Below are 15,125 nucleotides of genomic sequence, written 5' to 3'. Positions count from 1 at the left end.
GAAACAACCTCAAGGACAGAAAAATAAAACAGAATATTAGATGAAGTTGAGATGTGGTTTGGTGGATAAGACCTTCTGATCCAAGGGTCTAGCGGTGGCACCAGGACTTTGCCGACAGGGGGTCTGAAAAAGGTCCGAACCAAGGGGCCAACTAGATTCTCAGTCAGGGTCCCGGAATAAAAAACCCTGATACTAGGGTACTACATGGAGACTTTTTATAGTTTGGTGTAGTCAAAAATTGTGGATTTAGACCACACTATTAGTGATTTAAGGTTGCTATAACTCTGCTCCCCGGACCCACGCTTCTGTCCACCTTTGCACATGCCGACACCGAAGAGAAGGAAGGTGATAGCGTCGCCATCACTACCGTTGCATATGGACACATCAGAAAAATTTGTCACAAAAAAATTATAATGTGAACAAATGCAATGCCATTGAAGTCCTTGTCACCTGCTGTCACAATCCATTGGCATATGCCCTCAAACATCAACGTTAATAATTCTTTATACCATATCTATAATTATGATTACAGTACTTGAAATGAGTTTAATAATCTGCTATGCTAAACCAAAATTCTCTCCTAAGTAGCTGACAGGCCCCTGGCAGGTTTAATATCCACAACGATAAATGTCAAACATTTGAATCATATTTATCATTCTAATAAACTCTGCAAGAGGGCTAATTACAAAAGCCATTTATAATTGATGAATTGTGGGTATATATATTTTTTATGGCTTTAATCGTTGTAGTACATGTTTTACAACCACAATTACTCAAAGAAAATGTTAGTGAATTCTGTTTTTTTCCCTAAAAGGTTTGTTTTTTCGATCAATATGTCATGGACAATCACCTTCGGTACACTTATAGACTTTATAAGGAAGTTAATATTCATAAAATGAAGCATATATGAGAGTTTGGGGATTACAAAAAAGACAGATAATCCTTATAAATCAAACAATTATTAACGAAATACCCAAGAGGATGAAAACAATTTTTAAACATTGTGATTGCCAAGGCATTTGCATGAATACATATATATGGGAGGGGGGGGGCGGGGGAGGAAACATGCATGTTTTCTATTGCCAAAATTGCAAATTAATAGATTAGAAAATCTGCCATTCCCCCGTTCACCCCGGTCCTCCTTGCTTGTGCCACTCCTGATCAAATGACCTAAAAGAATGACCCGGTATTAATGTCAGAGCAAGGTAATTTAACAAAAGGACGCACATCTCCGCTCTCGAACATAGCGCGTGCGTACAGTCCTTTGATCTTTACTGTGGCATCGACAATCCGATACTAGTTGCGAGTACAGCCGTCAATTATTAGCGGAGAATACACTCAATATGTATTATATTCTAGTACAGATATACCTTTTATGGATTTCAAGACAAATTGTTTCAAAATCCCTACAATACCAGTACATAAAATGTAATTCTACTGCCTCTGCCCCCCCCCCCCTGCCAATCCTGGGTATGACCCTGATATAATGGAAAGATGGAAGTACAGTATTATTGCTATGAGTAAATCTCCACTAGAGGGCTCCATCCCCAACTTCATGAAAAGCTAATAAATACAGAACAATTTCCATTACTGCATGACTGGGTTAAGTAGGAAAGATCTGAAAAGTAGTGATTTAATCAAAACTCACAGCTCAAATTGGAAACTTTAATAATTTGTGGATCAAATGCTTGTAAACCATTAAAATATTTTGATACAATAAAAGTACATTACTGATTTAATCAATATTTCATAGAATATCATATTTACAGCTTTACTTAATTTTGATTTTTTAAATATATTTATTCAGACGTGATATACCATGGACTTCCCAAAGTCCCCAATCCAAAGTACTGCTTTCCCTAGAAATAATCTTTATTTTAAAATTATATAAAAATATAAAATATATTTGTTTTCAAATAAATAAATGTTGGTTGATTACAACAGTATTGTAGTGATAATTACATTTATAATTTTCTCTAATGAAATTTGAGAAAAGCTGAAAAAGTTAATATGTACGTTTTTATATAGCGCTCTATACAACTAAGTCTCAGAGCGCTTTTCGACATTATTATCCCAGTCATTGGAACGACGCCTATGGGGGATATTGCATAGTTTGCTGCATTAAATATATATCAGCGCATTTTGCACTTGAACCTCCACAGGTACCCATTTATACTCCTGAGGGCAGAGAAGCAGTGCAGGTAAAGTGCCTTGCCCAAGGACACAAGCAAAATGCACAAGGGTTGAAACCCCAACCTCGAGGTTAGGAATCCAAACGGTTCCTACTGCGCCAAACCACTTTCACAAGTTTGAATAAAATATTAAATTGTTTATTTATCAAGGATCAAATTAACCTCATAATTTTTTTTTTTGCTAATTACAGACATAAAATTGATTACCAGGCATATAAAAAGCATCCAAAAAATATAGTTATAATATTCATGATTTTGGGTAGATAAACGTTTTCTCATTCTAAAAATTCATTTACAAACTGACAACTTGCATATTGAATTTTACGTAATCAATCAAGTTTATGAGCCCACCACTGACAATATGTCCTTAATTTGCATATAACCTATTCTCAAATAAATTTTTAAAAAAAAGATGTTATATAAGCTTCAATAGCAAAAAAAATACATTTAAGGCATGTCGGTACAAAATGGCTAAATTGCCACACTAAAAAAATATATATATTTATATAGCGCCTTTTGCCAAGGGAAAAAGGTGCTTAAAAAAGGTTGATGAAAAGAAAAAGAATTATGATGGAAAAAGATGTTATTTTAAAAGTTCTTTGAAGACAACTATTAAACTGTTTCCATGATAAATTGAAATAGGAAGGTCATCCCACACACTTATTAACAAGTCATATTTTAACCTAAAACTCTGGTGACTGTTAAATATATATTTAAGCTTTTATACTTATGAAGAACAGAATTTTAGTTGGCAAACAACTGATTTTGGCAAATACTGTATATAATATAAAAATTGCACATTTCTGATCCAAAATTATTCCGGTTTAACCATAAATCATATCTTATATTCGAACACTCAGTGCAGGTGATAAATTATGCTTTAATAAATGTTATATAAATGTGAAATCATTATATTGTATAAGGTCAGGAGTGAGTTCTTCTACACTATATTGATATCAGTGAGAGGCTATTCAGGGTTTTGGAAATAATATATACTGAAAGGCCAATGGAGGGGGAATGTACTACTACTGTATAAACAAAGAGTATAAATAGAACACTCAATCGCCTAGTTACGATGGAAGTCGCCATCGTCGTTATGGAGTGCGCCCACTATGTATGAATTTCAGGAAGTGCGCCTACTTTGATGGGATAAAAAAAATGAAAAATTTACCGCCCTCTATAAAAGCACGGTATCAGGTGGGGAACAAGCAAACCAACCATGCACGGCGCAGTACTTGGTAAGCCAACGGCAGCGGGTATCCTCCACTGCCTGTGTATGGCGCGTATCGTTTGTTTACACTCTCTATGAGCTTACTAGGCTCTATCTATAGTCTTCGATATAAACAACAGCAGAGAGGGAATGTAACACGATATAATAATAATAATAATAATAATATTAATAATAATACACTAATAATAATAATATTTATTCACTTTTGCATCAGTGGCACAATTTGAAAAACAAAGGTGTGTCCGAAAAACAAAACTTATACAAATGATTATCTTTGGAATCTATTACCTCTTTCTGTTCGACAATCTTCAAATTTAAACTCATTTAAAACTAATTTGAAAACTTTTTTGTTTACAAAATCGCTTTAATTGGTATAATTGTTCACTGCGCCTTTGATAATGTTTTTTGAATTGGCGTGTTATAAATTTCTGCATATTATTTATTATTTACAAGATACAATGAATTACATAAACAGCTAAAACTTAAAATTAACTCAAAACAGCTTAAATTAATTCCTTCCTCCATCCTCCTCCTTCCCTGAAAATTCACATGTTATCCCTACCCACAAATAAAACTGAACAAAACTAAACCCCTTCTTTTCAGATAAGCAAATGAAATTCGTGCAATATATATTATTAAATGTAATTATCGTTTCTTTAATGGATTAGTTGTTAATAGATATCAGCAGGGATCAGATATCAGATAGTTTAATACGACTATACTCATATGGATAGCAAAATTAACTGTATACTCTCTATGGTTGCATAATAACAGTCCCAACGAACCCCATCAATCTTCTTAAGTTTCACTTTAAAACTCATTTTATTGATTGATCAAATGTAGTCACACACGATGCTACAAATTGTAATTCTCTCCGATACATTATTAATCAGAAATGTGGGCAAGTTTTGAATTAATAAGGCACTGGGGAGGTAAACAGAGTCCTTTGCGCAACATCATTCATTTCAATATTGCGGACGTTCGAAAACATTTATTTGTTAAGACGTGAACTGAAGATGTCAGTTGTAATACTTTAATGGTTAACACGTCCGATTACTCCTGCCAAGCATTTCCCCCTTAAACTCAAATTTATTGTCTGTTAGCTTTCATATTCTTTATTCTTATTATGCATCCCGCTATCTCTCATCCACCTGGAACAGACTTAAAACATCTATCACTGGCATTCGTGTAGAATTTGAGTATTTTTTACGGCGGATTCGCGTCAATAGCTCTGTCTTATTTTCTCAAAGTGGTGATCCCATTAAAGCTGTGACGTAAATCCCTTCATCAAGGGAAAATATCCACAAAATTAACACTGACACATTTAATAACCATTCTAATGTGTTGTGATCTCAGTAAATGTAGCCCAACACAAAGACTCATAAACGACAATGGTTAATAAATGTGCAGCTTATGCAGCTGCAATTCATGGCTGATATATTGAATGTACTTACCGTATGTTAACAGCAGCAGGTTGTAAAATATTAAAAATTACACTCCATAACAATCAAGTATTATCGCAGATGTAAAGTAGGTGTAGGCCTATAATAATACCTTCCCACTCATATTTTTCTAAATGTCTTCATTTTTCACCTTATAATAGAAGCATCCAACATAGTGTTAAGGAACCAGGCTTCCAATCAGGTTGTACAGAATTTAAAATCACAGCTTTTTCCATACAATCAAGTATTATTTGACAAATACCTTTGACTTACCTATATATGGGCGTGATAATCATATGCAACAATGTTGCATAGAAAGAGAAGCATGGATATAATAACACCTTTCTTTTTGTACTTTCTTAAATTCTCTTATTTTTACCGTAAACGAGTATGCAACATAGTGGTAAGGAACCAGACTTCTAATTGAAAGGTTCTGGGTTCAAGCCATGGTTACCATACTTACAGTGTCCTTGGGCCATACACTTTATCCATATTACTCCTCTTCACCCAGAAAAATGGAACCTGCAATTTCCAATTATTCAATTACTAGAGCCTACATCATTACGGTATTCCCCAGGGAACTGAGTATGTGTTCTCTATGTGTTTAATGCAATGTTCATTCTGACATATTTAGGATACAGACCATTCGATGATTTATCAGTGGTGGATTCAAGCCAGCCAGGGGACTCCACCCCCTAAATTTTTCAAAATTATAAAAAAAAAGAAAATTACTGTATATTCAAATATACATCTGATACATATATATAAATAAATATACATCAATGTACATTTCCATCCATTTACAGTTGCCATAATCAACAATTTTCTTTACCGCAGCCCTCAGTGGAGCTGACGTGGTATATCTCTCGGCTATTTCTATTTCAAATTTCTAGATATGCCACTGTTTATCCACATGGAATTAGCAATGATCACCTTTGAATAAAATCGCAATTTCTGCCTCAAATATACTAATCATCAATCAAACTCAACTCATCACGTCTCGGGCAAGTTAGCATTCAAGCAACAAAATCTTGCAGACTATTTTCATTAGTGTGTTCAGCCATGCGTGTTGTCTCTTCCACATCAATAGACCAACATTACCCATAATTCATTGCTTTAATTAGGTGAGATTAATACTGAACTCATAAATTTGTCATTATTGTCAGATAGAAATAATAAATTATATAATCTTTATGATAGTGAAATTTATATGAAATTTAATCCTATAAATTTGCAAAATGTCAATTGTCACTAAACATGAATTTTGTGTTAAATTAAAAACAATGCATACCTATTTTAAGAATATATTAAGGTAAACACCTTTCCAAATTAAATTTACATCAAATTAAATCACTCTGTAGAAAAAAAAGTGAATTTAATTTGAAAATGTGTAATAACATACAAATAAAATAATGGAAATATGTATGTGATATATTTATACACATACATATTAGCATTCTTTTATTTGTGTATTTTTTTTTATTATTCCAAATACATTCACATCAAATTAAATTCACATCAAATTAAATCACTGTAGAAAAGTGGCACCCTTTTTATAACAATTAAAAAGTATCTTTGAGTTCAAGAAAAGAGTCTTTGAGTTCAAGAAACATTCTTATCCAAATCCACACAATCCACTACCAAAACAATAACAAACTTTAAGCAAACTCAAAATGGAACAGTCCAGAGTTTAGCCTCCTCCTCAGATGGTGTTTGCAATTATCCAAACTAGAGAGGGTGCTGTTACTAAAATAGTTCCATCAGAAACAAATTAAATGATGACAAATTCTGTGCTTTGATCATTACACTTTTTATTTTCATTAATTTTTAGAAATTAACAGATATTCCAAATAGAAAATTATATATGTAAAAAAAATTATATATTCACTACTGTTTATTGTATATACCTATATCCAGTTGTTATGATTAATCAGTATTTTTTAATAAACATACAAAATAGGTAGAATCAAAATTTATCTACTATTATTATGTTCTAAAATTTTAAAATAATTCAACAAGATAATATTTAAAATTAATATTATATATATTTTATGAAAGTGTGAAATTATTTACAATGGTAATCAGATTTTTAACATATACCAGTACTCCTTTCCTGGTCCTCACATGTTAAATCATATATTAATGTCATGCAAATTATTTTATGGTACAGTACATGAAGACATATGGTACAAATTTAACTAAACAATGAGGCTGCAACAAAGATGATCAACATTATATTTATAATCTAAACACAAAAATTATTATTGGTTAATTATTGTTTTTATTTATTATTATTATTTTTTTATTTTATAAAACAGGTACAGTGGATACAATTTTTTGGAAGTATTATTGCATGCCTTCATAAATTTCCATTTTTTCTTATCCTTTTCGTGAAGATGTATTTTTAATATATTTTTTCCATTTTTCTTACCAATAATGATATCTGTGCAGAGAAATAAATAAATTGTTTTACACACTTACAAACTTTCTGTTGCTTAGTCAAATTTTATAAGCTTTTACAGTACTTTTTTTTTCAAATTAACATAGAAATGACCTTATACTTAATGAACCAATATGGCACAAAAAGCACGAACAAGGCACAAATGCCCCATATTTAATGAAAAATTAAGGCACAAATGGTCATATTTGATGGAAAAATAAGGCACAAACACCATACTACATTGATCAAGATAAAACCATGATAAAACATACCCCCTTATATTTAGTTGACCAAATAAGGCACAAATGACCTATATTCAAAGGATCATATAAGGTAAAACCAGCTAATAAGGCACTTATACCTTGAATATTAATTGTACCGAATAAGGCACAAACAACCCATATTAATTGTACCAAATAAGGCACAAACACCCTCATACTAATTGTACCGAATAAGGCACAAACAACCCATATTAATTGTACCAAATAAGGCACAAACACCCCCATATTAATTGTACCGAATAAGGCACAAACACCCCATATTTACTGTATCAAATAAGGCACAAACACCCAATATAAATTGTACCGAATAAGGCACAAACACCTCATACTAATTGATACCAAATAAGGCACAAAAACACCATACCGAATAAGGCACAAACACCCTATATTGGACCAAACAAAGCAGAAATGCCAAACTTAATGGACTAAATCACAATTGGCCCATTTTTAATAGACCATGGAAAGAACTGATGATATTTTATAGACCCAGGCAAAACAGTCCACATTTAATGCCTCCAAGCACTACAAGCCGAGTACATATTTGACAGAGTACTTAATACAGTAGAAAAACTCATAAACTTCTGAAGAAGTAATTTACAATGTATAATTTACTATAATTAGTTGTAATTATTGCTTGGAAGACAATAAAACATTATTGCTCAAATGCTTCTGTTGAGAATGTTATATAATTATGCATAGATTTTGTGGTTCTATTATAGGCAACTGACATCACATTTTATCAGTTCTAAAGAGTTGTATTTTTGTTTTCTTTACAGATCACTATGATTATTAAATTTTATTTTGGTAAAAATACCAGAAAAAGATTAAGCAAAATTATAATTATATATTGTACATTTAATTACATTTCTATATAATACAGAATTAATAAGCAATATTATCTTATCATTGATGTAATAATGTGAAATAAAGCATGTATTCTAGGCCCAGTATATGAAACAACTAGAGTGAAAGTTGCAGATTGCTGAATGCATCCCCGACCTAAAATGTTTAGCAACCTACAATATACTTTCTACTGATACATCCTTATTACTATTATTATCACCGTAAAACCTTGAATTGAAGCCCACTGACTTAATCTCGAATTGAAGCCCCCCTTTTTACAGTAGTTTGCAAAATTAGCCTCGAAATGAAGCCCATCTCAAAAAGAAGCCCATGGGCTTCTTTTCAAGATAGCATAGGCTTCTTATCGAGGTTTATACAGTAGTTTAGGTGATTTAATGCCAGTTAAATACACTCCATGATACAGATTGATGTTACAGTGGCCTTATTTATTTTTTTATAGTACAAATTCACAAAATTTACAGCATTCATTTTGAAAAGAAGCCCCCTCTTTACTTTGCAAAAGTAGTCTTGAAAAGAAGCCCATCTCGAAAAGAAGCCCGTGCAAAGTTCGCAAAGAAAAGAAGCCCAGGGCTTCAATTTAAGGTTTTACGGTATTATAAAGGCGGGGGCGCCGCAACATACAGCTACAATACAAGCGGCCTCTTGCAAAATTGAAAACTTTTGAACCTTGACCTCTCCGACCATAGCGTACGCCGCGCGACTTTACGTTTACGCGTAACAATTAGAAGCGTCTGATTTACAATGCGCCCTCTCTTTAGAACATAAGGAACAAATTAACGTACTTGGTAACGAACTTATGGCGTAACGCGAACACCCTATCTCAGATCCATGGCAACGACTAGGACGCCCTCTCCCAAAACTGATTACTTTTCTGTGCCAAATCGACACTTCTATTTGTTACGGGTAAATCGTGGAGAACGCTATCTTGTTAAAATCTTTGCTTTGTAAACAAACGATAAAATTAAACTATTGCTGGTTTCTACAAACTGTAGACCCTTTGGGTCTACTCATATTGAAAAAATATAATACAAATGTACAAAGATTACAACTGAAGAATTAGTATGCATGCTAGTCAGAGACTCCATTGGGGGTAACAACAGACTTATCTTTTGTTGGTCCTCTCCATTGTTTTTGAAGTTTGCAGTTGATCTCATCAAGTATTATGGAGTAGATGAACGCTTTGTCTTCCGATAGAGTAGCATAAACGTCTTCTTCTTTCTTTTCCTTTTCATCTGTAGAGAACAGTCAATAAAGAATAATTATTTATTTATATTTACATAGCGCTGGTAGACACTACATAAAAAAGCTCTTACTGCTACTGAGAATAATATAACATTATCCAGAGGCCACAAATCTTTCGCTAGTTGTGGAGTCTTTCAAAAAATGGCATAGTATCTTGCAATTTCATGAGCAACGAAAATTCTACCAAAAACTGACCCATCTTCTGCATATTTCTGCCATAATATCGGCGCTTGTTTGAACCGCACGCTGGTGGTGAAATAAGTCTTCCCGGATAAGGACTATAAACTGTAGGCCCAGTGTACACAAATTGGCTCATGTGCACTTTTAGGAACCCAGTACATCTCTCGAGATGAGTTGGGGGGTTAGCCCGGTGTATTGGCTCATACAGTCCCTGTTGTGGGCAGACCAGAGAGAGACCAATTTTCCAGGTAACTCAGACACCCTTAAGGGAGAAGAAATTTATTGTACAAGCGAATCCACACCTCGACTGCTGCTTTGGGACTTTGGCAATTAAAGCACTATATAAATCTAACTAAAGTACATGTTCAGAATGTCTGCATGTAACTGCCTGTATTATTAATTTTCTCCATAAAGATATTTTAAGGCGGCTTATAAACCAGATTTCCCAGAATCGGTACCTTTCAACCTGAAACCCATGCCTTTCATCTTGGTTGCTCATGACTATTCAGTTTCCTGGTTATTGGACTCATATGTGATTGTTTAATTAGATATCAACAACATAGGAATAAAATGTACAATAATGGCAATAAAAATACTGTGTTTATTCGAATAAACACCCCTGAGGCATTAATTGGAGGGAGGCATTTATTCAAAGAAAGGCATTTATGTTGCTTGGTGTAAAATGGATTCATTTATACTCAAATAAACACCCCTCATTTCACTGTAAATGTGGAACTACAATACATAATTACCGTCAAAATGTGTTATTGCATGATCATAGACTTATTGATCCAAAACAAGGTTAGAAAAAAAATGTAATTCTAGTATTGGAGCTCAGCTTAGCTCAGTCGGTTAAGCTGGTGGTAGCCACTGTGTGTGCGCTGAGCGATGGAGATCTCTAGATCCCTTGTTCAATTCCCATTGCTGCTCTCATCAGCTAGAAAGTTGAAATGCAAGTTACAATAGCGCACCGTCTTTTGGATGAGATGTTTAAGCTGTTGGTCCCGTATGCATTATGGCCCAAGTGCAATCTTTGGAAAAAAGTACGGGATTGTCTCCTGGTGTACTGTCCAATTACCACCAGAAGGACCCCACTGGAAATAAGTCTTCTTCTAGACTTTCGTGGGTTATTCTTTGTTGTGTACACCGAACGAATCCATCCATCCATCCAAGGGAGGGGCGTTTATTCCAAATAAAGGCTCTAGAGAAGTTGTTTAACTGAGGGGCCTGGGAGATGTTTATTCAAAGCAGGGCATTTATTCGAATAAATGCAGTAAATGTAAATGAGATTAAGTAACGGCATGGGATTAACAACTAAGACGTCGGCTCATTTTTAACAGAGTGTCCCAACAAATAGTTGGATAGAAAATATATTATTTATTGATTTTCTCCTTTAACATAAGGGTATAATCAAGACAGAAAAAACAAAGCAAACCACACATAAGAAAATGCGAAACCGATAAACTCTGAATTGAATATTTTTTTTAAGATTTTGTTTTTAATAAAGCCTTCTATTTATGATCATTACCATCGTTTGATTTTCCAGAGGTACTCTTTGGTCTTCCTGGTTTACGTTTCTTTGGCGAGGCTTCTCCACCAAATGATGCCGATCTTTCTCTCACTCGTGAGCTATTTGTACTCAATTGCTAGAAGAATAACGTTTCGATTTTTGAAAAAATTGTTAATCTTTGTGTGTATGATTCAGAGAAAAATGTTAAATATTTTCCTTAACTTGTTATTAAATTTTTTTTTACACCCGGGGTAGCCTGATCGGTGCAAAAGCATTACTATTGTCCAGGGCCAATGAACACATACAAAAAAATGCAATCAAATGACAAAAATTGCAATAAAAGTTCAAGGATAATCAATAAAGTCTATAGAAATATAAAAAATTTAAAAGAATGAATTAATAATATTAATATACTACCAATAATAATAAAAGTAATAATAACAATAATAATAATTATATAATAATAATACCAATAATAATATTAATAAAACAATAATACTGTACTAATAATAATACAATTTTACTGTATGTTTCCATATTTTTTTTTTGCATACTGACAGTTTATGTTGAACTTGCATTTTTTAAATTGCAATTTAAATATTTTCGTATTGAATTACTGTATCGCTTCCAAATATTTGTTTCAAAAGAATGTTAATAAATGATGTTTAAACAATACTAAAAATAATATTCTAATTTTATATTTCAAACCTTATCCATCCTGTGCTCAAATGCACTTGGTCCATAATAATCAGTTCTAACTTTCTTTGGTCGTTCAGCTCTTCTCCGTGAAGTACTTCCATTTTGGTCTAACAATTTAAAAAGAATGTAATTAAAGTTTCTTAACAATTTCGTTTAAGTTTGCTTCTTGGGTTAATTCCCAATTGATAACAATTTTGGCTGTCCTATATTTAGTGGATGTGAGCAAATTTAAAACAATGGACCATAATTGTACAAAAAAAAAAAAAATCAAAAGAGCAGTAAAAAAGTTTATTTGACAAGGAAATTTTTACCTGCTGTTACTGGAGGACTGGGACTCTTTGCTCGGCGGTTTGTGAAAAAGATGTGACCACAAAAACATGACTTGCAGGCAACAGGTACCTGGAAAAAATCACCTCAAACTTGTATTATCAAGTCAATGTAGTCTCACCATGAAGACAATTACAAAAGGATGCTCATCTCTGCATGAGAACATAGCACGTTTGTGTCTTTTGATTTCTGCAGCACTGACAGTCTGATACTAGTTACGAGTACAGCCGCAATTATTAGTCTATATGTCTACCATACGTTTTATGATGTTAGTTATTATTTTATTAATTTTGGGCACTTCGCAATGTCTGTTACATCTGATTTCATTTGACCTTTAGCTTGTTGCCTCTATAATATACAATTTGATTCATGAAAATTATAGACAAACAAAATCAAAAGTTAGAGAAAATGAAAATTTATGATGGTTAGACTATAGTGCACAAAACGAACATTCGAGTACATGTATTCGGAAAACTTTTCTCATGAACCCATACACCAACTTATCATTAAAATTGATGTTGAAAATCTTTAGAGAGTGAAATCAGTCAAGTGTTTAGTAGCACATATTCTGTGTATAGTGTGGAATGGAACAGCACTGCTGGAGCCTGGGTCATTGTACAGGGTGCAGGTCAACTCGGCCACAAGTCAACTGGGCCACAAAAATTTCGGCTTCTGCCAACTCGGCCACAAGTCAACTCGGCCACAAATCAACTCGGCCACAAATCAACTCGGCCACAAGTCAACTCGGCCACAAGTTATTTAATGTAAATCTAGGTTTTTGCATCCTTTTTCTTCAATATATGATTGAAATAAAGTACACAGTATGTTTTAGTAAAACAGGACCACCACACTACCAAAAGAGATTTGAATGCTATTGCCTATGAATTAAAAAGAGTTATTTATTAATGTGTTCGTCTTCTGTTTACTCACAACATTCTACTTCAACAATAATATTAAACAACCATAACGACAATAAATTAGTAATATTTACATTAATAATACTAATTAGTCATTATGACGGTAATAAATGTGATGATAACAACAACAACATTAATAGTAATATTTATTTTAACAAATAGTAATAATACTAGTATGGTAATAATAACGATATTTAAATATCAATTTTAATAACTAATTAGTGATAATAACGATATTGAAGGTGATAATAGCAATAATACAATAATAAATTAAAGATAATGTTTATTTTTATGATAATAGTAATGCTAATTACTATTAGTAATAATAATAATATAATGATACTTATAATACTAGGCCTACTTAGTAATAATAGGGTAATAATATCGATAATAAAGGTAACAACAATAATATTAATAATAATATGAGAAAAATACTAATAAAACGCCAATAACAACAACTTTTTTAAATTACTATTATTAAAATTATAATACTAAGACTAATAATAATAATAATAATATGAATAATAATAAAAAATCGAAAATTATTTATTATTTATATGGTACTATAAATATATGTACTATATATATATATGTAATAATAAAAATATCAGCAAAAATTTGAACAATATATAATTTTAATGCTAAGACTAATAATTACTGTAATATTAATAATAATAATAATAATAATAGAAATTTATATAGCGCCTTTTGCCAAAGGATACAAGGCGCTTAGAAAAGGTTTATTGTAGGAAGAGGATTATTTAGGAAATAAATGAGCTTTTAAGAGTTTTTTGAAGACTTCAATACTACAAGCATTTCGGATTAAAACTAACGGTAATAAAAACAACAATAATAATAACAACAATGACAACAATAATAACAGCAATAATAATAACAATTAGTACAATGTAGTACCAGTAAATGACTTGTGGCCGAGTTGATTTGTGGCCGAATTGACTTGTGGCCGAGTTGACTGTAGCCAAACTTTTTGTGGCCGAGTTAACTTGTGGCCGAGTTGGATCGAATTCATTGTACAAACCCATTGTCAGAATGGTATGGACCATGAAGCATAAAAATTGGTTTGACTTGGGAAATGGTTACAGTATATTAATATATCCTTTATTTTTTTCCCTTAATTTCCTAATAATTAAAAACTAATTAATTAATTTATTAATCACTTACCTGTTGATTACATACCGGACAAGGCTTTAAGACCATGTTAAAGCGCAGGCCCTGTATTGTTAAGTACGTGTGTATTTAGTAGATTTAGCAGGCGGACATGCACCACCACACCACAACAAAAAGCAACAAGTTTCGATGAATATTATGAAGACGATTTCTCTGCTGACTTTCAGCACGTCGTTTCAGAAATAAATCTTCTACGAACCTCATGCGAAAATTAAGTAGATTTGCATTATTAACGATTCATTAAAAATATAATAACGTTCAAATATATCCCTAGTTCTAATAAATAAAATAAACACTATTTGTTGCTGGGTACTCTTGTATATTCGTTCTCAGCTGCTCTGACTTTGTTAACACGCTTCACCGATTTTCCAACCTTTCACCCTTGGGTGATCTCATTTCAAGAGAGGTTTTGTAGATCGAGGCTAATCAGCATGTCTTTTCTGATCTAGTTTTACACAGTCATTCTTGGCTTTGGATATATAAGTCAATATTGCTGAAATACAAGGAACGAAGTTTCATTTTGCTATGTTATTTTGAATACTACTTTGTAATATAATCTCTGTACTGTTTAATCCATTTATAATTTGGCCTATTAAAAAAATAAATCGCTCG

At 32.5% G+C, this 15,125-nt stretch overlaps 1 protein-coding gene across 1 annotated transcript; it reads right to left on the bottom strand.

Annotated features, from left to right (window-relative positions):
- Positions 1–8,924: 8,924 nt before the first annotated feature.
- On the bottom strand, positions 8,925–14,899 carry LOC117117114 (UPF0547 protein C16orf87 homolog). The gene is made up of 5 exons (XM_033261311.1): positions 14,508–14,899; positions 12,393–12,480; positions 12,091–12,188; positions 11,401–11,518; positions 8,925–9,682 (listed from the first exon to the last, which is right to left on the bottom strand). The coding sequence occupies exons 1-5, from the start codon at positions 14,541–14,543 to the stop codon at positions 9,519–9,521; spliced, it is 504 nt and encodes a 167-aa protein (XP_033117202.1). The 5' UTR covers positions 14,544–14,899; the 3' UTR covers positions 8,925–9,518.
- Positions 14,900–15,125: the final 226 nt, after the last annotated feature.

Source organism: Anneissia japonica, unplaced genomic scaffold (assembly GCF_011630105.1).
Source record: "Anneissia japonica isolate Jap-2015-1 unplaced genomic scaffold, ASM1163010v1 scaffold287835_len3118868_cov185, whole genome shotgun sequence".
NCBI classification, from domain to species: Eukaryota; Metazoa; Echinodermata; class Crinoidea; order Comatulida; family Comatulidae; genus Anneissia; species Anneissia japonica.
Note: the sequence above shows the minus strand (reverse complement) of the source record. Positions and strands in the feature narration are given on the sequence as shown.